Consider the following 26,454-nt stretch of genomic DNA (forward strand, 5'->3'; position numbering starts at 1 on the left):
ATTAGGGTTAGAGTGCGGGTTTTTGATGTTTGTCTCTTTCTTACTGTTTATTCATTGTCACATGCTGTTTTTATTTTGTTTTTTAATTATGTAAAGCACCTTGAAATGCCTTGCTGCTGAAATGTGCTATACAAATAAAATTTGATTTGATTTGATCGACATCATCAGCTCTCTGTTACTGTCCGTCTTTTCAGTTTTGCTTTAATCAGGCCTCAGCTCATCAACACCGCTCTGATATTTATCTTCAGAGTACCCCCCAGTACACACCCAGTCAGAGGTTTCCTCTCTGCAAACAGAGCCTCCTCTGTTGTCTGAAATCGGAAGGGGTAGCATTCCTCTGTCAAGGCCTCAAATGAAGTCCCAGATTCTTGCAGAAATATTCCAGGTTCCCTCTGGGAATGCAAACTTATACACAGTTCCTAGGTAGCTGCCCCCTTAAGGTGGACAATCAGTGTCTTTGTGAAGCCAAGCGGATGCCAACAGGCTGATTCTGGAGCAGGTTCCACCCAAAACCCCTTCAGTCCAGCAGCTTGAAGCTGATCTGACCAGCTGCACAGTATAGACAGTGGAGATATTTTAGGATCAACACAATATACTCGAATATCAAGAGCTATATTTCTTTCCTTGGTGGAATAAACTCTACATTTTCACACTGGAAGCCAGAAGGAATCAGGAAAAACATGGATTCTCCACAAAGAGGTGGGCCCATTGTTTTCTGTAGGCTTTTTTTCATCCAGAATACACATTTAATGAGCATATTCTGTCCTAGCTTCCTTTTTAAACTAGAGAGAAAAGCAAAATGGTAAGAAATAAGGTTAAATGATCATGAAACAACTAGGATTAAGGTAAAAAAGTCAAGTTTTAAAATGTTTCTTAAATTAGATCTAACAAGGATGTTGTAGAACAGAAGCAACCATTGTTTTGTTACATGCTTTCCTCCACATTCACACTCTGAGAAGAAGCTGTTCCTTTCATTGCTGTTTAATTTTCTTTGCCAATTCTGTCACTATTAAAGACTAGAGCTTTAATTCATACTGTAGTTTGTGTGGTGGCAGTCAGTGAGTCAGTTTAGGGAATTAGACAGGATTCAACGTTAGATCACTTAACATGCTTTATTTCAGCATCCAAAATAATTAAAAACATCTCAATTTATTATACATATACAAAATAGGTACAGATCCTTGTGGTGTTTTCCCCTTTGGTGTGTATTTCAAACTCAAACTCTTTACTGATGTCTCCCTTTCTATCCCATATTTGACGATTTGATTTTTTTTGTTGTTGTTGTGAAAATTCACCTGTTGCAGGAAACAAATTAAAAACAGATATGCGAAGTTAAAGCTGGAGCAGAAAAGTAAAAACCAAAAGATTCACTTTTCACGGAGTGAGAATTTTACTGCCAACACGATCAGATAGGAGAAGTCTGTTTCATTCTGGATAGCAAGAATTAAAACTGGTTTCATTTTAGCACCAAGAGGGCTGTGCCATGCTGTGCCAGACCGACTGTAACACAACAATCAGTCACTACAGTATCAATATACTGGACAGCCAGCAGACCTCATAGAAACAATAGCACCTTAGTTGTTTCTGCTTCTGTTGAAAGTGTCAGTAAACCTTGACTACCTCACCGACTGCCACAACTAAAGCAGGCTTCACTTCAAAAACACTTCACCCTTCCTTGGAGCTGGAATTAGTTTCTTTTTTGAGGTAGCCATAACATAAAAAAAAGGTTTAAACCCATGTTTCTCTGCTGGTAGTTTTAATGTGACTTTTCTTTAGCAAAAAAATGAGAAACAGTAGATAAAAGCAAAAAGCAACCACAAGAACAAACAAATCCCAACAGCTGCAGCACCTGCAGATGGTGTTGGGTGGCATGTCAGCCCTGTCAGGGGCAGGTGGAACATAGGACGGCACCATGACAAAGACAAATGTGACTGTCAGTTTCACCGTTTATTCATCATCACCTGAAACGTGGTACAAAGCAATTCTGTCTGTTGGGGCTGTCCTTTCATTCCTCAGAGGTGTAGAAAAATACAAAAGTCATCTGTGTGTTTCTGTAAACTCCAGAGAGGCCTGGTTTGGCTGGAAGAAGATGGGAGTTTTTTTTTTTTTTTTTTACACTTTACAGAGGCATATATTATTTTCTTGTTGCCAGTGAAACAAAATGTCTTCTCTATAGGATCCGTGGTGTTGGTGATGGCAAAAAAACGAAGGAAAAAAAAGTCCAAACGAAGAAAACGTAGTGGTCCCAATCACAATGATGTAGATGCAGCCACATCGCTGCCATCTAGTTGAAGAAGTGCAGGTTTTAGGCAAAGTGGACCATAGGAACAACAGCCAAATGGAAACTTGTAGAATCAGGAGCAAGGGGGTCAGATTTTTCAAACAAGTGACATAAGGCAAGTGTTTTGTTGGGGTTTCTTTTGGGGGCGAGATGACTGCTAGAAAAAATAAAACACACGCACACACACACAACAACAACACTTTCAAGTCCAGATTTTTCTTTTTACAAGAAACAGACAGGTCCAACTTCAAAGCCAAACTCTTGGTCTGGAGCACCAACGTCCATAGGAGCGATATCAATGATGGGCAGGCGAGATGTTTTCGATGTCTTGTAATCAATGACTGTCTTGCCCCATGTTCCGGTGTGTGACTGGAAGAAATAACAAGAGAAAATTAGTGTCAAAAGTCAAAATGACTGAATACCTCTGACTGTTTATCAAATTCTACCAGAGGTGATGTCTAAAACAGTTTAAAAACAAGAGTAGCTAAATGGCTATTTGCATGAAATGTTTTCCAACAAAACTTTTAGCCCAGACTTTTTTAGCTCAAAACCCCTGAGTCATTATCATCAGAAGAAGTAGAAGCACGATGATTTGACAAATGACACTTGACTTTCTAATATCTTTCATTTCATCATTTTTAGCATTGTATAGCAAGCATTAGGAGCTAGTTTAGCTGTTTAATGGGCAGAGGTGATAAAATCATTTCCCTCACCGTGCATCCATCTTCCAGGACACTGTAGGTGAAACGGCTGTTGCCCTCAGCTCTGATCTCGATCTCGTTGGAGCCCTGGAGGAGAAGGGACTTCTTGAGGTTGCCAGCGGCAGCATCCATGTAGGCAATGCTGTTCTTGCAGTGGTAGGTAATGTTCTGGGATGCCTCAGTGGACATGAGACGGAGGAAGGTCATCTGAATGTTGACATCCTCTGGCAGGGAGCCCTCGCTGCCGTACTCAAACTGTGCAGGAAATAAAAAAGGGGGAGAATTACTGGTTGGAAGTGTGAGAGGAAAGATGAGGTCAGAGAAGAGGAGAAAGAGGTGGAGGAATAGAGAAGCAAAGCAGGGTACAGGATGGAGAAAGTGTAATGGAAATTCCTTGATTTTTCGGGGAAGGATTTGAATGCACAGTGTAATTCAAAATAAGGTTAGGGTAAAGTTTTAAACAGAACTCTAATGTGACTGAAAATTTAAACCTGGAAATGGAGAATAGAAAAGAAGTAAAGAAAAAGAAGTAAATATTGGTGGTGTGAGTAAGAATGCTTGCAACTCAGGTAGCTTAGCGTGTTTACCTGGAAGCCCTCATTCATAGCATCTCCGAACCAGACATGCTTCTTCTCCTTGATGTTCTTGCTCAAGTACCAGTTCTTCTTGGCAACCTCAGGCTGGGCTGGTGTTACACAAGTCTCTCCAGTCTCCATGTTGCAGTAGACCTTGATGGCATCCTGGGTACAGCCCTGGTCAGGGTCAATCCAGTATTCGCCTGAAAAACAGCAAAGTAAATATTCAAATATGCCAAAACTTGATAAAACTATTTGTTCCAGACAAAGTTTTTAAACATGTTCTGCCTATTATTATCCCAGTTTTGTAAAAAAAAAGAAGAAGAAGAAGAAAAAAATATATATATATGTATATAACATCTGAAAAAATACATGCACAAGCAAATCATCAATTCTGAGTTATGACAGAACAATTTGTGCCATTTTACCCTTGTACCACTGTACACACTTACCGCTCTTCCAGTCAGGGTGGCACATCTTCAGGTCCCGGCAGGTTCTGGCGGGATTCTTTCTGGTTCCATCAGGGCTGCGGATCTGCTCTATCTGCTGGCTCAAGCTCTTCAGAGTGCTGTCCACCTCCAGGTCGCGGTCACGGAGAACATTAGCATCATCAGCACGGTACATATGGAAGGGATCAGGGGCCTTTTCCTGGGGCTGGGCAATGAAACCAAGGTCGAATCCACCACCAGGGGCACCAGGTGGACCGGGAGGTCCAGGAGGTCCAGGAGGACCCTAAATTATAAAAAGGGATTTGTTAGTTCTTTACTGGAAAAGTTGGGTCTACTTGAGGAAAACACAACCTCTATGCTACCCTGGTTGGGAGAAGCAAAGTAATGAATGGAATGACAGCTAAACTCACAGCAGGTCCCATCTCTCCAGAACGCCCACGAGGTCCTGAAGGCCCAGTGGGTCCAGGAAGGCCAGACATACCATCCTTACCGGGAGAACCAGCAGATCCAGAAGGACCCTACAAAGAGCACAGAGGAGATTAACAAAAGTCAAATTCTTCAGATAAATGACTTTGTTTTGAAAATCGCAAGTTATTATCAGTTTAGGATTATGGAGAGAAAACTTACTCTAGGTCCAGCAGGTCCAGAAGAACCAGCAGGTCCGGCCTCTCCAGAAGGTCCCTATGAGTGCAAACAAAAACACAGGACATAGAGGTTGATTTATTAATGCACTCTAGATGTAATTTATGTATAATATTTTTAAACTGAATAGTAAAATAACATACAGGAGGTCCAGGAGGTCCCTGTGCACCAGTAAATCCTCTGTGTCCCTTCATGCCTCTCTCTCCAGCCTCTCCTGTTTCACCCTTGTCTCCACGAGCTCCAGCAGGTCCCTTTTAGGATAAAAAGAAGAATTTGTATTTTTATTTTGTCTTCCAACTATAGTAACCATCTGTTAATCATTCTGGTGTTGTTACTTACAGCAGGGCCACGAGGTCCAGAAGTGCCAGCAGGGCCAGCGGGGCCAGCAGGTCCCTGAAACACAGAAAAATCAGTTTCCTCTACATACACATCACAGGAAATAAAATGTTTAAATACACATGTCACTAAAGGGCTAAGCTAATTAGCAATCAAAGGGACTTTGTCACTCACAGTCTCTCCACGGTCACCACTCTTGCCAGCAGGTCCGACAGGTCCAGGGGCACCAGGGGGTCCAGGGGCACCAGGGGCTCCTGAAGGGCCATTCTCTCCACGTTCTCCCTAAAACCAAAACATTAAAAAAAATTGATAGTCCCAATTTGCTTGATATCCGTAATGTAACTGTTTTCTATAGTCAGAATTTAGGGAGCAGAAGATAGGGCTTGTGTTCAAAGTAACCCCACTTTTATATATGCTGCTCCTGTTTCATGTAATACAGATTTTATTTATCTACACTAACTACGAGATGTCCAGCTAAGCTTCTAGTGCACAGCAAGGTATAGAATGTTGCTAGTGAAGGAACGTAGGAGCTGCTAACCTACTGCATCACCAATCTCATTTTAATCAGGTACACATGAGCTTACCTTAGGTCCAGGGGCTCCATCACGACCAGCTGCTCCCTCGTTACCGGGGCTTCCCTACAACAAAAACAAAGCAGGTTAACAAATAGATAATACTTAACAGTAGCAGAAAAAGTGCAGCCTTGTTGTGCTTTGATGGTTTTTCCTGTTACCTCACGTCCAGACTCTCCGGGGGCCCCGGCCAGACCAGGGGGTCCCATGGGTCCAGGAGGTCCACGCTCACCACCAGGTCCAGAAGGTCCTGGCTTTCCAGCCTCTCCCTGTGGATGACACAATTTCACAATAAGTCAGAATGCCCTTTGTCATTTATTTTCTTCTGTTTCATATAGACAAACTGAAGTTTCACAGGATTTTCTCTAGTGTTCTGAGTTTTTTTGTTTTTTTAATACACCCTTTGGAACTGTTTTTGGGGACCAAGGTAAAATGAGGTTCAGTTTCCAAAGTGCTTAGTTTCACAAGGTCTGCTAAATGATTTGCGTGTTTGTAAAACTGGATATTGGGTTTAGCATGAGGAACTCACAGCAGGTCCGGCTAGGCCAGGGAAGCCTCTCTCTCCTCTCTGTCCAGGCAGACCAACAATACCGCGCTGTCCAGCAATACCTTGAGGTCCAGGAAGACCAGCAGATCCCTGCAGGAGGCAGCAAGAAGAAACAGAGAGATAGAAGTTAGACATAAGATACCAGGAAGGACAAATAATCAGGAAACAATTTTTTATGCTGTCTGTCAATAACACCTCATCTAGTACCACAAATGAAAGATGTACAGTATAACAAACAAACAGACTCATTTGTTAATTATTTTAGCCCAGAATTTTGGGTTGTACTCAAGGATTTTTAAGAAGTAAAAAACTTACAGGAGCACCATCGGCACCAGGGCTACCCTTCTCTCCAGTAAGTCCTGGGGGTCCAGCAGCACCAACTTCACCAGGGCGACCAGCAGGTCCGGTCTCTCCACGGTTTCCTTTGGGTCCTTCCTTGCCACCTGGTCCAGGAGGTCCGGGAGGTCCAGAATTGCCCTTCAGGGTGTGGAACGGGTAAATTGTAACAGAGCTAGAAATCTTGAACTCTGCACTTTATCTCAAGAACTATAATTGCTAATAACATGTGAGAAAAACTTACAGCGGGGCCGGGAGGGCCAACTCTTCCAGCAGCACCAGGGAAACCAGTAGCACCCTAAGGAGAAAAAAGTACTCCAGTTAACCGAGTCTAGAAAAAAAAAACTGTATGAAGGCAGTGCAAAAAAACAAAACAAATAATAAACAAAAAACCCTGAAGAACAAAACACAAAACCTAATCACAGAGGCTTGTCTGGCAAGGGGACTAAAGATTGTAACTTACAGGAGGTCCAGCAGGTCCACGGGCTCCCTTAGGGCCAGTGTTTCCAACGGGACCCTAAAAAAACCCCACCATACTTTTACTTTTTCATTCTACTTAAATGTGTTATTGTAATACAAACTGGATTTTACTGTGTTAGATTTTATACCTGAGGTCCAGCAGCACCAGTTGGTCCAGCAGGGCCTGGGGCACCAACATCTCCCTTAGCACCATTATCTCCAGGCTCTCCCTTAGCACCAGGTTGTCCATCAGCACCCTGTGGTAAAAAACAGATGAGAGATGGAAAAGCTTAAAATTTTTTTTAGTTCAAGCAAAAGAAAACCAAATCTGGAAGATGCTGCAGTATTCATGAAGAAAATTTTTACAGGAGGTCCAGCGAATCCAGCAGGTCCAGGTGGTCCAGCCTCACCACGCTCACCCTGTTGAAAAAGAAGAACATTTATTCCATGTTTTATAAATTCAAGGATAAGTTTGAAAACTTAGAGCTTAGGGTTTGCATTTTTGCGGACAAACAGAAAAATTTTACTTACAGGGGCTCCACGGGCTCCAGCAGGTCCAACAGGCCCAGGGCCACCAGGTTCTCCTTTGTCTCCAGGTGATCCAGCAGGTCCGGGAAGTCCAATTGGTCCAGTCAAGCCACGTGGCCCATCCTTACCAGGAGCTCCATCACCACCCTTGGGTCCTTGGTCACCCTGGATAGTTTGATGGAGATGTGCAAGTTATATTAGTAATCAAATAGCACATCGGATTGTAGGGTCTTTGAAAAATTGGTGGTCCAGCTGATTAATACTTGTTGAAAAATATTGACAGTTGGTGGTTATGGCTACAAAAATGTTATTAATGTGGTTCAGATCAGTGTTTACAACACACTGATGCATATGATTTCCCATTAAAGTGTTTATGATGGGATATTCTAAGAATCAGATACTTGATTGTGTATAGTTGGAAGTATTGAACACTGCTGTAGTGACGACTCACTCTGTCTCCTCTCAGTCCTGGAAGTCCGGCAGCACCGCGCTCACCAGGCATTCCCTGCAGTCCAGGAGGACCCTGGGCTCCAGGAGCACCGGGGGCTCCAGGTTCTCCCTGAAGAACAGAAAGAAGAAAGTCACATAGTAAGTATGATTGATTTAATCTGAAAATTAATGAGAATTTCTAAATACATCAAGTCAGCCAGGCTAACCTTAGCGCCTTCATTTCCAGCAGAGCCGGGGGATCCACGGGCTCCAGCAGGTCCCATTGGGCCAGGTAGACCACGCTCACCAGGGAATCCTCTGTCACCCTGAGAAAAAGGGTGGCAGAATATGAGGTAAGTGCAAGTCCAAGTGGAAAGTGCAAGGAAATTGTGAGGACTCCAAAGTTTAATTATATCCTTAAATTTTAAGAGGCAGAGAAAAATTCTACATTACTATTGCTCTCTTTATGTGCTGTTTTTTAAAATCAAGACATAAAAGCATCTTGAGTTTTATAATAGGTATCTGGAATCCTCTAGCATTAACTTCAGCCCACAATAGCCTGTTATTTTGTACACTACATGGTATAATGTTTCTAGTTACCAAATGCTCTGTTAACAAGTAAACAATTGTTTTCAATTTTTTGGAATATTTCAGATTAAAATTCAGAATCAAAATCAAATTAGACAATTTTGGTGCAATAGTCAGTATTTACTTTTAGACAGTTTTAATGCAAACATTTCTAAGAAAAATTATTGCATCAACTTTATTTACATTTCTGAATGTTGCAAAGCTCTGTTGTTAAAATGTAATTATTATACACTTAAGACAACTCCAATCATTACTTAATAATCCTCCAATAGTGAATGCTCGTGGTGGCAGATTATTAAGTGATAGTGACAATAGTGACCATAAAGTACTTACTCTTGATCCAGCAGGTCCTGGAGCTCCAGCCTCGCCGGGCATACCCTAAACAAAATGACAAATATAAGTAAGAAGCCCTTTCACTCAGTAGAATGTATCAAACTGATTACAATTTGTAGGTTCAGTCATATCTTTGTTTGCACCTGCTCTCCTGGCTTGCCAGTCTCACCAACGGCACCTTGGGGTCCTGGAAGTCCTTGGAATCCAGGAGCTCCGGAAGGTCCTGGCTCACCTCTCTCACCAGTAGGACCCTAAAGATGCACCAAAGCGTGTCAGATCGAATAGTAGTGACCAGAACTTACAGGTTCAGCAGTACCCTCTTTGGACTTTAGGTCCAAAGAGAGTACTGGTGTGAATGTGTGAATGACACATGTTGTTTACTTACAGCTGGTCCAGCAGGACCTTGAGCACCAACATCACCATCCTTTCCAGGAGCTCCCTGGAAACAAGATGGCAGATTTTTAGAAAGACAGATACTAGTTTCTTTAGGTGACAACAAATGTTGTAATACAGTCAAACCAAAAGGTAAGTACAGCGTAGACAACTTACAGCAGGGCCAGTGGGTCCCATGACTCCTCTCTCACCAGGCTTTCCAGCCTCACCCTGGACACCAACAAATCAAAGAGGCAATGTGGAGGACAGGTTTTAGTAGCCTTATTCTTACAGTAAACCTGAACAAGTATCACACATAGTTCTTGAAGCCATACTCACAGCAACTCCCTTGGGTCCAGGGAATCCCATGACTCCAGGCTGACCTCTAGCTCCAACAGCTCCAGGTGGTCCAGGGCGGCCATCTTGCCCAGGGGCTCCCTGGTAGGAAGGTTTAATCAGGAATTAATTTAACTGCTAAGGCTAGATGTGAGCAGATGAGTTGATGGGTTTAATTGTGCTGAACATCAACTTACAGCAGGTCCCATCTTGCCATCAGGTCCAGGATTGCCAGGACTGCCGGTCATACCCTATGGAGCAAAGATCAGAGGTCACATGAGATCCTAGTGTGATGAATAAATCATGTTGATGACAAGGGATGAACAGTAGGGTATCTTACCTTAGCTCCTTGTAGACCTGCCTCACCAGTACGGCCAGGCTCACCAGTGGAACCTTTAGGTCCAACAAGACCAGGGGCACCACGCTCACCAGTGGCACCCTATAATTGTAGGAAAGAGATAAAAGGTAGTGGAAAAGCAATAATTATTTTAACTGAAATCATTCAGAATTTTTGTTGATATTAGAATATGTCCAGTTGTGTGTAATGTAGTTTATTTACTTTGGGTCCAGCAGGGCCATCAGAACCAGGGAAACCACGGCCGCCAGGAGCACCCTGTAAAAGAGTACAAACAAAAAACCTTAGTGTTAGAAGAAAAAAAAACTGTTACTTTAACAACAATCTTTAAAACTCTTGGTTTAAGGATGTTGCAAGGTCATACTGATACAAAAAACAGACTAGACTCAGGGGGGAACTTTTGCTAAATTTCTTACTCATATTGCCCCCTGGTGGACACAAAAGGCAACTGTAGATCTACAGCTACACTGACGTTAAACACTTCGATGGCTATATCAGTATGTTACCGTATTTTTGTAACAATTTGTCCATACATTTACAAGTGAAAAATGTTAGCTTTTCTATAAGTAGCAAGTTAGGTTGTCTTTTTAAAGCTGCAGCTGTGCAGTATTAATACAAATACTCAAAAAATAGAGGTCAGTATGGAGTTTGTGTTTTCACTAATTGATAACATCACAAGAGGGCATCCCCTGCCCCACGTATACAATACATACACGCTCTCCAGGTGGTCCACGACCACCTGCAGCACCAGGCTCTCCTCTGGCTCCTCTCTTGCCCTCCTCACCATGAGGTCCTGGGGGTCCTGCAACACCTGGAGCACCCTGGAGAAAAACAGACACACGTTGTATCAAAGGCTGAACAATTGGACTACATCTTGAAAGTTATACTCTGAGTTGAGCAGTGGTGAACTTACTGCCTCTCCCTTTGCACCTGGCTCTCCTTTGGATCCTGGGGCACCAACCTCACCCTGAGGAACACATGCAAATAAGAAAATGTAAAGAAAACAAACTACAAACAAGTTGCTAATTATAAGTGGTTATTATTTGTTTAGATATCAAAAGACAAACTAACATGGCAGCATAAATAATCAAGACAAACAGTTGTTGCCTATTTCAGAAGGTCTGTAAATGGTTTTGGTTTGTTTTATGGAGAGCTTTACTCACATTGTTACCCTTGGGTCCAGGGGCACCAGCAGCACCTTGAGGACCTGAGGGTCCACGTGGTCCAGGGAAACCTGGAGCTCCTGCAGGTCCAGCAGCACCCTGCAGGGGGCAGCACATACCAACAACACAGTCACTAACTACAGCAATGAGTAAAACTTAAAAAAATATAAAAAGCATGAGTGGTTTATTAGTAACTCACTATGAAACAAAATACTAGTAAACAACAAAAAAAATATTGGATATATTTTTTGAGAAATAGACTCACAGGGATTCCTTTAGCTCCGGGGGCTCCATCAGCTCCAGGGTTTCCCTGAGAGCAGAAAAAAGGGAAGCAGATTAAATATTTACACCAACATAATCTAAATAATTTTACAGCATTATATAAGTGAAAGCTCTTTTTTCATCAGAATTTTGTCTTGTCAGATTCTTTTACTGCCAATTTTCTTCTGATCTTAGACCATCTGAACATGTTTAGGTCTAGACTTACAGAAGGTCCAGCTGGGCCAGCAGGTCCAGGGTTGCCAGGCTCTCCACGAGTTCCAGAGGGTCCCTCGGGTCCACGAGCACCCTGGGGTCCAGCATCACCCTAGTAGCAAAGAACAGAACTTAGTTTTATGATGAGCAACAAATAAATGTATAAATATATGATGAAACAGCAGAAAATAAATAATAAATGTAGAAAAAAAACTTTTATAAATAAACTTGAGTTTGCATTAAAGAAAAATTATAAAGTCACTGTGGTTAATTTAAAACAAATGTTTGGATCTTTACAAATCATTATGTAGGTTTCTGAGCCTAAACTAAAATGTGCCCCCCATCTACACATTCATAAATACTCAAGCTCAGTTATTGTGACTTTAATTAATATTGTCTGTATATTACAGTTAATGTACAGGTGTTATTATAAATGCAGGGCATTTTTAGGAATATGAAACTGGAATCATATATGAAACTCCTTAAGCATGGCCCACAATCAGTATGATATAATATGCCAGAACTAAATTGTGAAGCTTCATAACCTTCACCATAGAAATGAGGAGGAAACTGATTTTGATGCTATGATATAAAAATTTAAACTGTTCCTTGCAAAAACATTAATGGTGTAGATCTCTGTGGTCATTATTATACCTTGGATCCAGGACCACCAGGGAATCCAGGAGGTCCAGCGGGGCCAGTGGGACCCTAAAAAGAAGAAGAAGAAGAAGAAAAAAGAAAGTTCAAGTAAAAAAAAAAAAAAAGTAGCTAATTCTTTCAGTTTGACCTAACAGATCTAATACACCAAACTGGATTTGATCTGTACAGCTCATTTGCCAGAATAAAATCTAAACTTTAAAGCTCCAGTGTGAGGGATGTAATGACATCTTGTGGCATACATTGCAACCTACAGAAACATTAACACTTCAATGGTTATCAATTTAAAGGCCTGTTCTGAAGCCAGTATTTAGTCTTTCTCTTTTGATTTATTATTAATAACAGTGATGCTACACTGGAAATAAAGAATGTGACCTGCAGCATATATGAAGATAAATCCTTCCCTCTGAGAAAATAAAACCTTTTTTAGTTTCATGGGATTTTACACTAATGGATACATAGCTATACATGTTTTTTCTATATCATTCATCAGACAGGTCTTAATATTTAATACTGAAAATTTAAAGAGTCATTTTTGGAAAATACAAGGAAAATACAGTTTTTACTTCATTTCAGTGGTTAGAGAATCAAACTTACAGGAGGTCCAGCAGCACCGGCAGCACCATCGTTACCACGAGCTCCCTGCAGCAAGCAGACAAACACAATTGATTAATGATTATTGACTGATGCATCAATACACTGTAGCTGAGCGTGTGTTCATGTGAACGTACAGCAGATCCAGGAGCACCAGTGCGGCCTCTCTCACCAGGCAAGCCACGGGGTCCCTGAAAAATACAACAACAACCAATCAGTTTTACTTGGCATCAGTCAGAAGGGTGGGTCAAATCTGTATGTCTCTGATAAGTGTGAATATTTGTTTTACTCACCATAGCACCAGGAGTTCCATTCTCACCAGGGGCTCCAGCCTCTCCCTAACCAGACAAACACAGGTTGGTGAGGACAGGAAGTACATAAACTACACTACACTATCAGTTGTTAATAACATATACCGAGATGGCCTCCATAGGCAGCTACTTATCCTACATAATACTAAGGGCACTTCTTTCTTTACTCCTCTGACTGCAGCTAATACAAATGCAATATTAACCCACTTAAAGTTATAAGTATTAATAATCATACTGAGCTCAAATACTTTATAACTATAGCACACATTTTGTGTAATATCTCAATAAGAGGTAATTAATGAGACATTCAAACATACGTTTTTAGTTGGATTCTAGAAAATGGATAAAACAATCTGAGTTAATACTAGACCACAAAACTCAGAATATCTCTGCTCTCAGCATTTACAGATTTGATTCTGAGCATTCAGTTCAAATTCAGTCGCTGTGAGTTCCCTCAGCTTTAGTAAAAACCAGAACTACTCACTAGAGAACCATGTTATGACTTGCAATTGGCTCAAGAACTATTACTGCAACTAGTCTTAGCATGCAAATATCGATATCAATTATCACTGGAACTAAGATGCTGTTACTAATCAAGTTACCCCTAAACTGCTACTAAAATGATCAAGACAAATAAGTGACCATAGTTTGGAAGCACCAAGCAACAAAGATGGGGAGTAACCTTTGGTCCAGCAGGGCCAGTGTCTCCTTTAGCACCATCAAGACCACTGAATCCCTAAAGAAAAAAACCCAAACATTAAGATCCAAGTTACAAAGCACTACTTTGTTGATTTTAGGTTGAATAAGATGGTCCTCACTCTGTGTCCCTTGATACCGGGCAGTCCAGGGGTTCCTGGGAAACCACGAGCTCCCTGAGGGAAAAAGTATAGGAATGTAAAGTGTAATGTTGACTCTCTTTTATTATTATTTTTGTTTACTTAACAATGAAAATGCCCAGTAATCTACCTGTGGTCCGGAAGGTCCACGCTCACCAGCACGGCCAGGTTTTCCAGCCTCACCCTGACAGCATGAGAGGTGGAGAGAGGAGAAACCATCAGATGGAGTCACTTAAACTTTGACTAAAACTAAAGTTTTCTGGAGATAAGAGAAATACAAGCAGATGTAGTCCACTTACATCCTCTCCATTCTTTCCAGAAGGACCAGCAGGTCCACGTGGACCCATGGGGCCCTAAAGAAAAAACAATTAAAGTCAAACTGACAACAATCAAATCAATTATAAAACAGGTGTGTATTTATTTTTATGTTTTTAATACTTACAGGAGCTCCAGCCTCTCCAGGCTCACCAGGAGGGCCAGTGGGTCCTTGAGGTCCCTGTAAGGTGAGACATACACACATATTTAATTATTACACATTTATGTATAATACAGTCAGAGTTTAGCTTTTCTTAATAATCTTACAATTTTGAAAATATATTATTTTGTTTAACGCTTATCTGATTTTATATTTTATTTTATGTTTTGCATTATCTTATTTTATCTTTTCTGATTTAGGCATTTGACCTTTGTGCAGATAAAGGCATTCATTTAAATTCTATTTGTCTGTTATTATGCCATAATATACTTCACATGACCTATTATCAAAAAGCTTAAACTGCACCCATTTCAGCTCAAGCCTTTTTGTATTTATTAGAAGTTTCAAAATTGTTACCACAATATTATGTTGAGCTAATGGAAAGGCCTAAATTACACAAGTTTTATGTCACTTGGATGGTGGTGTTAAAATGATAACTTGATCAAATTGTTTCAGATTTGATCATTTCTGAATAGCTTACAGAAAGGAAAGAAAAGATGAACTCACACTGGAACCAGGAGGTCCGGGAGATCCACGAGGTCCCATTGGGCCCTGTCAGTCAAACAGCCAATGTCAGATACCACACCATCATTAATTACAGTGGAATTAATATTTATGAATATATGGGTGTCCTACCATAGGTCCAGGCACAGGCATGGCAGGGGATTTGTCATCATAGCCACCAGACATTTGAGGGGAGAAGTTCTGAAAAAGCCCAAATACAAATGTATTACCAAGAGAGTGATCTTCCACTTGCCTCCTATATGGAACACATATCAAAATATACCAATACAACTCTTTGACTAAGTAGAGTAATAATTGCTAGTGATATGACAATATCAAGCCTTATTCTTCTGTTAAAGGTCCTTTTCCAATTTTTTAACAAATTTAAAAGTTAAACAAAACTTGCACTTTCTCACATGCTATTATTTTCTCATTTTAAATAATTTAAACCAAAAATATTTTTTAAAAAAACTTCAATATTAGTGTTTTTCACAGTTGCAGTTCATAGAACTCCTGTGTCACCTGTCACCTTTGACCTCACACTTGTACTGATGATGTTGGTCATTAAATGTTTAACATCTACTTTTTAAGCTGTAATAAATAGAGGATGATGTAAACAGCAGTTTTGTTACCTTAAATGATTTGAATGGATGTCTGTCATTGGTAAGTTAAAATATATTAAACAAACATGACAACATGGCTGAATAGATACAGATATTAGAAGGCATATGTCTCAGATATTTGCATTTATATAAAAAGTTATACTAAAGTTTGGGAATGTTGGCTTGTTATCCAGTGAACTGTTACCAAACTGTAATTTACAGTTCTGATGTGGCTGGTGAATCAGATGTCACTTAAACAAAAGACAAAGAAAAAAAAATGAAGTTTTCAACTAGCTGTGTTTTTCATTTGCACTCAGAACTCACAAATGGAAATTAAATAAAAAAATGTAACTGGAACATCCCTAAAAGTCTGCTTTTTGACTCAAAAAATCTGATATTCCCAACATCAACATCCAATATGGCTGATTCAGGCATGAACATTTGTGATAGCTGTGGTTATCACCTTTTTATTTTCACCTCTGCTCATTTGTTTCTCAGTAAACCAGTCACACAAACAAGATAGCGAATATATTGCTCCAGTATTTGAAGAGAAAGCCATTGTTGTTTTGCTAATGATAGTTAGCCTGTTCGCTGAGCACAACAATTAGCAAATCCTACTGGTTTCCTGACCTGCTACTTGAACACAGTTTTGTTGGCTATGATGTCAGACCCAAATCAGAGTTCTGAGGTTACTGAAATGCTGATAATTTTTGTCATGTAAGCTTAGCTTAAAGAATTAGCATAAAGTCATAGATAACTTCTTCAAAGAAATTGTTAGCTGTTAGCTAACTCTGTTAGCTAAGAGTTATGAATTTGAGAGTTGTGTTCAGTTGATATTAAACTGTAGAATAAAAAACAGAATTCAAATTTAGATTGTAAAATCAGCCCATTTACCATTTTTACTTTCTTTCCTGCTGTCTGTGAAACAACATTCAGCTGAATAGGGAAAGTCTCTGCCTTCTGACCTCATTGTTCAGGTCAAACTCCAAGTCTAAGACAGTCTATTTTTAAAGTCAAAGGTGGATTGTATACCCTTTATTAAGGAGAGTCAATACTCAAGTTTCATCTCAATACTGCTTCTGTCAGTATAGATATAACATAATTATTTTAATAAAATACTGTAAGTGCACTATTTGGCGTTTTGCTAAACACGCTTACAATGTGAATGCCGGATTAACTTTTTTCTGTAATCTATGTGGGCACCACAGAAGAAGACACTGATGAGAGAACATGTCAGTCCATAAAATAAATCTTATGTATGAATCATATGACTGCTGAAGCCAGCCCACACTGGGTTATACAGTATTCTCCATGTTTTGGCCTTCAAACATAAAAATACAGAAAACAAAAATTAACAACTTACTCCACCGAGGCCGGGGGGACCAGGAAGGCCGGGAGGTCCTGGATGTCCAGGCTGGCCATCAATACCGTCTCTACCAGGGGGACCAGGAGGGCCCTGCAGACAGAGGAGGTGCCAGTTGGGTTTAGGGCTCTGATACTAATAGACCCACCTCCAAAATCAAGAAAACTGCTACATTTAATCTAAAAGATTTTTATTCTTTGTTCATGATTGCTTTGTGTTTTAGCTTCAAATTTATTTATTTATTTATTTTTTTCTTTTCAGATTCAGTGAAACATTAAATATCAGAAATATGGAATTCACTCATCAGTGACCATTGACCCAATCACAGATGAACAAGCAGTGTTCATGTGACATCAACATACAGGAAATGGACAAGGACACTGGATGCCTATGTAAGCATTTACATGAATTTCTGATTACAAGAACAATATCAGCAGAAGTAGGTTATCAGAATCAATGCAACACATCAAACATTGTATTAATTGAACACTATTAAAATTGTAAGTTTCCCATCCAGCTTGTAAACAAATGGGTAACCCAGAGGTTGGCTAAATCAAATAAAAAACTAATCTACAATATTTATTTAAAGATGAAACCAGTTAATATCCCATTGTTCCAAAAGCCTACACATAGCTTTCTATAACTTATTGTAAATTGTATGCATTTTTATTACATAACATTTTAATAATGTTCAACAAAAACAGTCTAGACACTGATATTTACACCAAATTTAATTTGACACTTTTTTGACAAACACATATGCTCTATGTCCTTATCATTTTTGTAAAGAAGTTAACCTGACCTCATTTTGTTTTGGCACATATTTTTTACTATTAGTCTTAAAACAGTAGAAACTTACTCATTCCAAAAGCAAAGTTCAAATAAAATGTAAAAATTTCAGAGCAAATTTTAAAAAGTACAATAAATGTCTCCTTTTTACATGGAGAGAAGAAAATATTGTAAGAGAAAGGAACAAAGGAAATCTAAAACCACTAAAAGGCTCATAGTTTGACTGGAACAGATGTTTGTTTTAACAGAATGTCCTCACAGTTTTTATACTTTTTTCCATGTCAGTGTGAACTAAAGCAGACACATTCTGTTGTTTCAACTCTAACATAAACACACAGGAATCTGGCCTGAGTGCCAGACCTTCAACACAATGCAAAATCAAAAGTTAACCAGCAAGCGAGCAAAAAGAGTGACAGAGCGTGAACCTACCCTCACTCCCTTGGGTCCACTGTCTCCTTTGGGTCCCTGTGGTGAAAACAACACAAAAAAGGCTCTTCATCTTGTTCAAATTGTAGGGACAGAACTAATCTGAAGACTATTATCATTCTTTTGATTTGATTTAGTTTATTTCAGTAGTACCAATCAGCAACAACAAAACACTTCAAAGCACCTTTTAGCCTAAAAAATGTTTAGCTTTCATAAAATACAATCTATTTCAAGCAACCCTAACCCCAAGCTTAGTAAAACCCAGTCCATAATAACAGATTTATTGTTGTAAAATTAAGGTGATTTTTTTACCTGAACCTCAGTAGCCTGGTAGACTGAAAAGGAATTACACATATATGAAGGTAAATGATTTGGGGAATAAAAATCATTTTGTGAACATTTTCATCAGATAAGCATGTGTCACTAAATGTATAATTTTAAAAACAATATTTAAAAAGGATGGAAATGATGTAGGCTAGGAAAGTTCTTAAATGTACAAATACTTTGCATTCTTGACACCCTGCCCCCCCCCCAAAAAACTTGAGAAATACTGAGTATTAGGACATATTTATTGAGTTTTTGATGGAAAATATGAAAATCAGTACAAAGATTAGTTTACCTTCGTCGGGGCAGATGGCGCAGCACTCGCCCTGGGGAACGATAGGGTTGGGGCAGTCGGGTAGTTCATCACAGTGGACATCATCACACATCACAGTGCCGCTGTCGCACACACAGATCTGACATGGTTCTGGTTTCCACACATCCCGGTCCGCAAACACCTGGCCGTCCAAGGTGCAGCTGGTACTCGTGCCTGAAAGGAGTGACATGGAGGGGTGAGGAACTTCACCACGTAAATACCGACCAAGTCACTTTAAACTCTAGAAACTATTGAAAAATGTGAAATACATAAAGGAAAAACGTGATATAAGATGTTTGTCATCAATAAGATAATTTAATGCATACATTTTTATTATTTATATTTTTACTGGATTTGATTATTGACAAGCCCCCCTCAAACAAACAAACAAACAAACAAACAAACAAACAAAAAGACAACTTTCAAAACTAGTAAAATTTATCAAACTTTTTATGCCATTAGTTTTGCATGAGTTCTTATTTTTTGGAACAGCCATTAATAAAAAAGGTCTTTAAGTTAAGTACAGAACTTTTGGTGAAGAGCAAGCTGTTAAAAATGGCAAATTATTGTTATTTTGGAATGAAATCTACAATAAGTAAATGGTTATAGGAGTAGGTCTGAGACCTAAGTGTTGAGATTGGTCTGGACAGGAATTAAACCTGAGGGTCAGGGGTGACAGAGAGGTCACCACTGTCCTGTGGGTCCTATTACTGTTCACAGTAAAACTTTCCGGATTTACAAAAGTTAGACTTTTCCAGGTGACTTCTCCAGGGGAAAGAAACTGAAGCGCTGCTTCTGAGCACTTCCTCACCAAGCCTAAAACCTAACTGGGATTTTGTTTTATAAATCTTACAGCGTGCCAAAGTGCTGAGCTCAGAAGGGAGAACCAGCAGAGTCGCAGGCTTGGCAGCAGCTGGTGGAAACACAGTGCATGTGTTTGCAATTAAAGGGGAAAAAAGAAGGAATGGAAAAAAAGAGAGGAGAACACAAGGAGGAGGGTGAAAGTGGAAAGTGAGGGAGGACGTGGCAGCCAGATGTGACTGCAGAAGCCAAGAGGAGCCTCCAGGTGTCGCTGTGAGACTGTTCACACAGACAGCACCCATCTGCTTCAGATAGACAGCTGAGTTCCTTCCAGACATAAGGAACATCTGGAAAAACTGAACTTTATCTCCATGGTTCTTGTTCCCAAAGCTGAGCTTGTTTTCTTTGTCCTCTCAGAAGATAACCCTCATTTACCCAACTTTCTGTGTTCTATGATGTACCTCTGAGTTTTAAGACTGTTAATGTATCCCATGGACAAAACTCAACTCTTATTTTACCTCATTATGATTCTTCTGATCAACTATTCAGCCTCAGGCTTTGAATCATTTTTGCCACATCAGTCAGGCCAGTGAGAGGCTTCCCCTTTCTGACAGACGGCAAATAACATCTAGGCTGAAGAATTAAATTAATCTGGGAAGATCACATCCAGAAAAGAAATAAATGATCAGTTTATTTAGTTTTATAAAACTAACTTTAGTAGGATGGTTAAGATCTGTTCAGTCTATTTGTTCATTGGATTGTTTCTGCTAAAAAAAAAAACTCCCCTAGAGGTAAGTCTTAAAAAACTTGCAATAGCTTGCTCTGCATGCATCTTGGGAAGGTGGGGAGGTGGAGGGAGCGAGACAAACACAAGGAGAAGAAAGATGGAGGCCTTGTTGAGACGCATTACACACACTCTGATCTGTCTGTCTACAGACAATGGATCATCAACGTTCTAATTTTTTTTTTTTGCTTTCTTCTCTTCTTTCTCTAAGGTCTTAGCAGCCGTCCAGCCACGAAGACAACATCCAGCTTTAAGAAAAACAGTTTTGTAAAAAAAAAAAAAAAAAAAAAAAAAGGAGAAAACAGGTTGAGCTGCTCCAAGAAACAGTGATGAAACTTACGGTCGTCCTCGCCCTGCGCCCTGACCAAGAGCACAGCTGCACCGAGCAGCAGCGCCAGCCGCAAATCCACAAAGCTGAACATGTCTAGATGCCACCAGACATGTAGACTCTTTGAGGCAAGAGAGGAAAAAAAAGTTGGGGATGTTTCTTTCTGCTACACTCCACTCATACACGGGTGTTTGGGGCAGGATCCGTGTGTCTGTCCAAAGTCCTCCTGACCCCAGCAGAAAACTCCCTACTGCCTGCACTCATTTTCAACCAGGGCTTTTATATGAGAGCCTAAAGAACTGGGAGGTACTGGGGACTGGACCGACTGGGGGACGCACCCTCATTACCCCGCTGCTGCTGCTCACGTTTAGGGAAGACAAGAAAGAACACCTCCTTCAAAGATAAAAAACACCCAGCAGGTCCCTCCTTCCATAATTACACAGCAAGTCTGGATCAGAGGAAGGGGGGTGTCTGACAAGGAGGAAACCTGATCCATAAGAGAACTGGAGGGTCGGAGGAGGATCTCCTTCTGCAGCAGCTTTAATCCAGATTTTGTGTTTGGTTATGGTCTACTTCCTGATTCACTTTGATTTTCTGAATTCACTTTAAGACTTTGCGTCACAGGTTAATCTGTTACCACAGTTTAGCTTCAGGACATGATTTTATCAGTTTATGTTCAGAATGTGTCCCAGGTGTTTAAGGTCTTCAGGATGTGTTTTTGGTTTCAGCTGTCATAGTGTTAACATGGCCTGAACATGGTTGCAGACTTATAGCTGTTGTAGGAGCTCAGCCCATGTTTTTTGTTTTAGCTTTAGTTCAGATCAGGTTTAGGAATCTCATTACCTGGATTTTACACAAAGTATGTGTGCTTTCACTGTTTTTAACTGCTTTAATTGTACACTAGTCTGCTTCAAAACAGGAAATTAAAAATCTTTGTGAAGCTAAAAAAACCCAAACTCGTTGATACATTAGACCAGGTCTATTCAACTATAGTTGCAAGTGTGCCGTATATAAAATTTACAGGGGGGCTTGAGGGCCACAAGTAATAAATACCATCTGCTACCAAAGTGCGAAAGCAGACGATTATGTTTTTCGACTGTCTGTGTGGGGGTCTGTCTGTTAATAAAATATCTCATAATCCAGTGGATTATTTTTTATGAAACTTGCAAAAAGTAATCATTGGATATACATCTAAAACTGATTAACTGTTAGCGCCAACACCACTCAAGATGGCTGCCGTGGCCAACTGACTTTAAAAAAATTCTCTGCTAAAATAGCTGTATCTCAGTCAGTTTTGCAAATACTGACCTGGAATTTATGGTGGTAGTAGCTGTGACCGATCACCAACACATATTCTAAGTGCTAACAGATTGTACAAGATCCTCATTAAATTTTTACCATATAACTATTTGGAGTAAGCTACTATTTCTGTTAGCATAATAGAGTATTTCATGAACCACTGAATGCACATCTACAGCTAATAAACTTTTGGAGTCAGTCCAATTCAAGATGGCTGCCACATCCACATTAGCCAACACAAAAATGTTTATCGTCAGCCAGTTTCTCATATTGACCTAAAATTTGATGTGGTAGTAAACAAATTCTGAGAGTGCCATCATTATGCTTTTATTTTTAAAGTTTGACTAAAATGGCCACAACTTTGTTATTTATTAACATACCATTGTTAAAAACTGATTCCTGTTGGCAAAGTGAACAAAAACTACATTTTAGTGCATCCTGAAAGACATAAAAGTAGCTCTGATATGTATATTATTAGCATTATATTCAGACAAATTAGTTTGGATTCTGGCAGCTTTGTGGCGACCAAAGAAGTTTTAAAAATGGCTGTATCCAGCCCATGAGCTGCTGTTTGAATAGGTCTGCATTAGACAAGAAAAGATTAGAAACCTTAAAATTTAGATTTTTTCTTTTACTGTCAATTCCTGGAAATATCAAAGAATCTCTAAGCTTAACTCTAATTCTAACTCTTGTACACACAATCTGAATCTAATGTGAAATTTATCTTTAAAACTGCATCTTAGAAATTGTAAAATTTTCAGAGCATGATGTATGACTCTGTGTGACCGTGACTATATTACTTCAGAGATTTTTTTGAAATTATAATTTATCCCTGTATATATTTTATTTTCTCCAGTCATACATTTGAATAAAAATCAATCAATCAATCAATCAATCAATCAATCAATCAATCAATCAAATCTTTATTCCAGACACAAAAACAGTCCATAATAAAAAGGTAAAAAAATAAAAAAATAAAAATAAACATAACATATCATTCACTGAGTCACAAATAAATGATGACGCCAATGATTCCACAAACATTCCTGGTCAATGACCATAAAAATGCTGTAATATTCACACCATACCACTGGGTAGTGAGAACATTGACATTAAGGATATATCAAAACACAGAGAAAGAACATTCTTAGTTTGGTTGAAAATTCTGCCTGAAACAACTGTAGATTGATTATTTGTTTTCTTATTTCATTGACAGTTTCTTCTCAGTTATTAACTATTTAAGCACAATCACAAGCACAATTTATGGTGATAAGATTAGGACGAAGTGAATTTCATCTGTTTGTCAACAGAAGATGCAAAAGCAGCAGAAAATAACGTTTTTTTAAAGTATGTAGTGTGGATTGGACTTGTAAGTTGTTCTGCCCAAAAATACAAAAACATTAAATTGCTGAAAATTTTCAATAACGTTATATTTTCACTTGACAGTACAATTATTACATACTGAAAGAGTCCTAATGAACTGTAGTATGTTATGTGTAAGGAGATTTTTTTGAGTGTCAGAGGAAAGTACATCCCACGCAACTATGATCTCAGTCTTGCTATCTATTTGCATTTGTAATAGAGCAACACAATTTATAGGTTTAAAGTTGTATCTCACTGGGCTGCTACTACAGGTGAATAGTTGATCAAAATTGCAAGAAAATTGAGAACTTTTTAGTTGCAATCTTTCTGAATTATAAGCGTTTCTGGTTAAGTGACAGGCGAGACACAAACACAAGCAGTTTTTGATAATCACAACTTATTTTTGTATGACTGACTTGAAACCTGTATTCTAGGCCATGTACATTGTTTTGTTGAACACCTCTGACCGCATCAGACCCAACTTGCCAGCCGCCCCCACGTTTATGATTTAATCTACTAAAGTACACTTCTAAATTAAAGAGAGGCAGATTTGGATCATTTTTTTATTTTTTATTTCTCACAGCCCAGAGAGATACTGGTTCATGTACTGCCTTGATTTGGATTGCACAAACCAAGATAACTCCTACAAAAAGATGCCAAAATGCTGCTGGTTCTCAAACACTATAATAACAGCACTAACAACACCACATTTGTTGCTGGAATATGGCTATTGTCATTTTTAGAAATCCATCCATCCATCCATCCATTTTCTTTACCCGCTTCTCCATTCCGGGTCGCGGGGAGCTGATGCCTATCCCCAGCAGTCACTGTGCGAGAGGCGGGGGACACCCTGGACAGGTCGCAAGTCCATCGCAGGGCCACATATAGACAAATGAGACAAACAACCATTCACACTCTCACTCACACCTAGGGACAATTTTAGAGTCATCAATTAACCTAACATGCATGTTTTTGGTCTGTGGGAGGAAACCGGAGTACCCGGAGTAAACCCACGTGTGCACAGGGAGAACATGCAAACTCCACCCAGAAAGGCCCCAGGCCGGGAAGCAATCCTACAACCTTCTTGCTGGGAGGCAACAGCTCTAACCACTACACCACTGTGCCACCCCATTTTTAGAAATATTTATCAGAAATATTATGATTGTGTGCCTCCAGATCTGAGGCTATGGTCCTGAGTCAGAAAAGGATGGACTGCTTTCTCTGGGTAAGGAATGAGGTGGTGCTTCAAGTGGATGAGTTTAAGTAACTCAGGGTTTTGATCACAAGGGAAGAATGGAGGATTGGTGCAGTTTCCACAGTATTGTCTATTCTGTACCAGTCCATTGTGATGAAGGAGTTGCACTGCAAGGTGAAGCTCTCTGTTTACCGGTCAATCTATATTCATGCCCTCACCTATGGTCAGAAACAATACAGGTGGTCGAAATCAGTTTTCTCTACAGGGGAGCTGGGCTCTCCCTTAGAGATAGGGTGAGAATTTCAGTTATCTGGGAGAACCTTGGAGTAAAGCCACTGCTTCTCCACATCAAGAGGAGCCTGTTGAGGTGGTTTGTGCATCTGTCCCCTGAACACCTCCCTAGGGAGGTATTCTAGACATTTCCAACTGGGAGGAGACCCCATCAAAGTATTTTTCAAGTCCCCAAATGCTGAAATGCTTAAAAAAGAAGCAGCCCTCTTCACACTAGATTAACTCCTCACCATGCTTCATATGAGCACTTTTGTGAAATGCCCTTGTACCACGTCAGGATACAACTACATGGGAGGAGGTCGTGCTACACTAGCATAACACTGTCAGCATAACACATCTATGCTAGGTTGTTTCCAAGATTTTTTCTCAATTATGACTTGCCCAGACATGAGGCCAGCCTGATCAGCTTAAAATTCTCCATGATCAAACCATGCTGGTGAATGCAGGCTCTATGGCCTGTATACAATATCTTTCAAGACCCTAATACACTGCCACCAGTTCCTCTCAGGATCCAAATACTGTCACTACAATGACAGACACCACAACCTCGCTAAAAATGTTTTGTACATGCTCAAAACCATCATAGACCAATATTACATGTAATGGAGAGTCCACTGCCTCCTTTATATGTCTCTAAAGACCTCACTAAGATCCTGTAAAGAACATCTACACTCTGGCTAATTTTTCTATATCATAGAGGGGCTACTGTCCACTGTGAAGGGGACAGTGGTTAAGGAGGTAGGGGTTCATCTTGTAACCGGAGGGTTGCCAGTTCGAACCTCCACACAGTCCGTCTCAGCGGTTGTGTCCTTGGGCAAGACACTTTACCTGCCTTGACTACTGGTAGTGGTCAGAGGGCTTGGTGGTGCCGGTGTAATGGCAGCTTCACTTCATTCAGTCTGTCCCAGGGCAGCTGTGGCAATGTGGCTTACCACCATCAGTGTGTATGAATGGGTGAATGACTGATTGTAGTGTGAAGCGCTTTGGGGTCTTTGGACTAAATAAAGCGCCGTACAAGTGCAGGCCATTTACCAAAAGAAGTTGGATGGAAGGATGGTATCACCTACTTGCTAATAGCTCTCACATTAGAGCCGACAGTGCCTCTGTTTTAAAATACCACCACAATTATGGGTTTTGCAGACATTATTGTTATTGGCTCTAAATAATAAAAGCCCTTTTTTAGCTTCTGCATATCCCTCTAGTCCAAAATAAAGGTTTATATGGGCATTTCTCTAGTCCCCCCACCCAGAATGCTCCATGCAGCGCCTAGCTGGCTGCAGATGAGCTGTAATTAGGCAGAGAGCAGGCATTACGGAGCAGATGAGCAGCAGGGAGAAACGCAGCAGCAGCTTTCTGCGATCTGATCCTCCAGCAACAGACACGTAGCACAGTCTGAGGCTAGCCAAGTAAGCCTCTAATTCACTCCTCTCTCTCTCTCTCTCTCTCTCTCTCTCTCTCTCTCTCTCTCTCTCTCTCTCTCTCTCTCTCTCTGTTTTACACATACACACTCAGATACTTCCACATTGTCCATGTGTCTGCCTTCTCTCTTTTTGCACACAGAGCAGGATGGAATGCAGTCAGCCTGTAGGTCTGTCAGGGCAAAAGAGAAGAAGAGGAAGAAAGGAACGCCACCTCATCATTCCCCGATTCAACTCCAGCTCTGATCAAACCCCCAGATTCTTTCAACTCACACACACATATATGCATACACACAAATCTAGATT

The 26,454-nt window shown here is 40.1% G+C and overlaps 1 protein-coding gene and 1 long non-coding RNA gene across 4 annotated transcripts; one reads left to right on the top strand and one right to left on the bottom strand.

Annotated features, from left to right (window-relative positions):
• Positions 1-1,934: 1,934 nt before the first annotated feature.
• col1a1a (collagen, type I, alpha 1a) lies at positions 1,935-20,730 on the bottom strand. 3 transcript variants are annotated; one of them, XM_017412306.3, is made up of 49 exons: positions 20,596-20,730; positions 18,653-18,844; positions 18,346-18,368; positions 18,037-18,072; positions 16,819-16,911; positions 14,986-15,054; positions 14,857-14,901; positions 14,317-14,370; positions 14,174-14,227; positions 14,005-14,058; positions 13,857-13,910; positions 13,721-13,774; positions 13,021-13,065; positions 12,865-12,918; positions 12,731-12,775; positions 12,131-12,184; positions 11,490-11,588; positions 11,268-11,312; positions 11,003-11,101; positions 10,753-10,806; positions 10,553-10,660; positions 10,044-10,097; positions 9,825-9,923; positions 9,682-9,735; positions 9,488-9,586; positions 9,326-9,379; positions 9,162-9,215; positions 8,920-9,027; positions 8,777-8,821; positions 8,083-8,181; positions 7,878-7,985; positions 7,430-7,591; positions 7,265-7,318; positions 7,048-7,155; positions 6,903-6,956; positions 6,684-6,737; positions 6,419-6,580; positions 6,086-6,193; positions 5,718-5,825; positions 5,569-5,622; positions 5,159-5,266; positions 4,988-5,041; positions 4,792-4,899; positions 4,634-4,687; positions 4,417-4,524; positions 4,010-4,289; positions 3,570-3,760; positions 2,995-3,237; positions 1,935-2,650 (listed from the first exon to the last, which is right to left on the bottom strand). In XM_017412306.3, the coding sequence occupies exons 1-49, from the start codon at positions 20,675-20,677 to the stop codon at positions 2,504-2,506; spliced, it is 4,344 nt and encodes a 1,447-aa protein (XP_017267795.1). In that variant the 5' UTR covers positions 20,678-20,730; the 3' UTR covers positions 1,935-2,503. The 3 variants fall into 3 exon arrangements, with proteins under 3 accessions (XP_017267795.1, XP_017267796.1, XP_037834427.1); XM_017412307.3 differs by lacking the exons at positions 6,903-6,956; positions 7,048-7,155; XM_037978499.1 differs by lacking the exons at positions 4,792-4,899; positions 4,988-5,041; positions 5,159-5,266; ... (5 more) ...; positions 6,903-6,956; positions 7,048-7,155.
• LOC108233706 lies at positions 17,085-20,715 on the top strand. The gene is made up of 2 exons (XR_001808496.2): positions 17,085-17,210; positions 20,467-20,715. It is a non-coding gene; the product is annotated as an uncharacterized LOC108233706 (long non-coding RNA).
• Positions 20,731-26,454: the final 5,724 nt, after the last annotated feature.

Source organism: Kryptolebias marmoratus, linkage group LG12, assembly GCF_001649575.2.
Source record: "Kryptolebias marmoratus isolate JLee-2015 linkage group LG12, ASM164957v2, whole genome shotgun sequence".
Taxonomy (NCBI): Eukaryota; Metazoa; Chordata; class Actinopteri; order Cyprinodontiformes; family Rivulidae; genus Kryptolebias; species Kryptolebias marmoratus.

Coding starts and splice junctions, on each gene's coding strand:
- col1a1a (XM_017412306.3), bottom strand. CDS start 20,677: ATGTTCAGCTTTGTGGATTTGCGGCTGGCGCTGCTGCTCGGTGCAGCT. Junction 13,775..13,856: donor CCGGTATCAAGGGACACAGA/GTGAGGACCATC, acceptor TTTTTTCTTTAG/GGATTCAGTGGTCTTGATGG. Junction 9,028..9,161: donor AAGGTCCTGCTGGACCAGCT/GTAAGTAAACAA, acceptor GTGCATCTTTAG/GGTCCTACTGGTGAGAGAGG.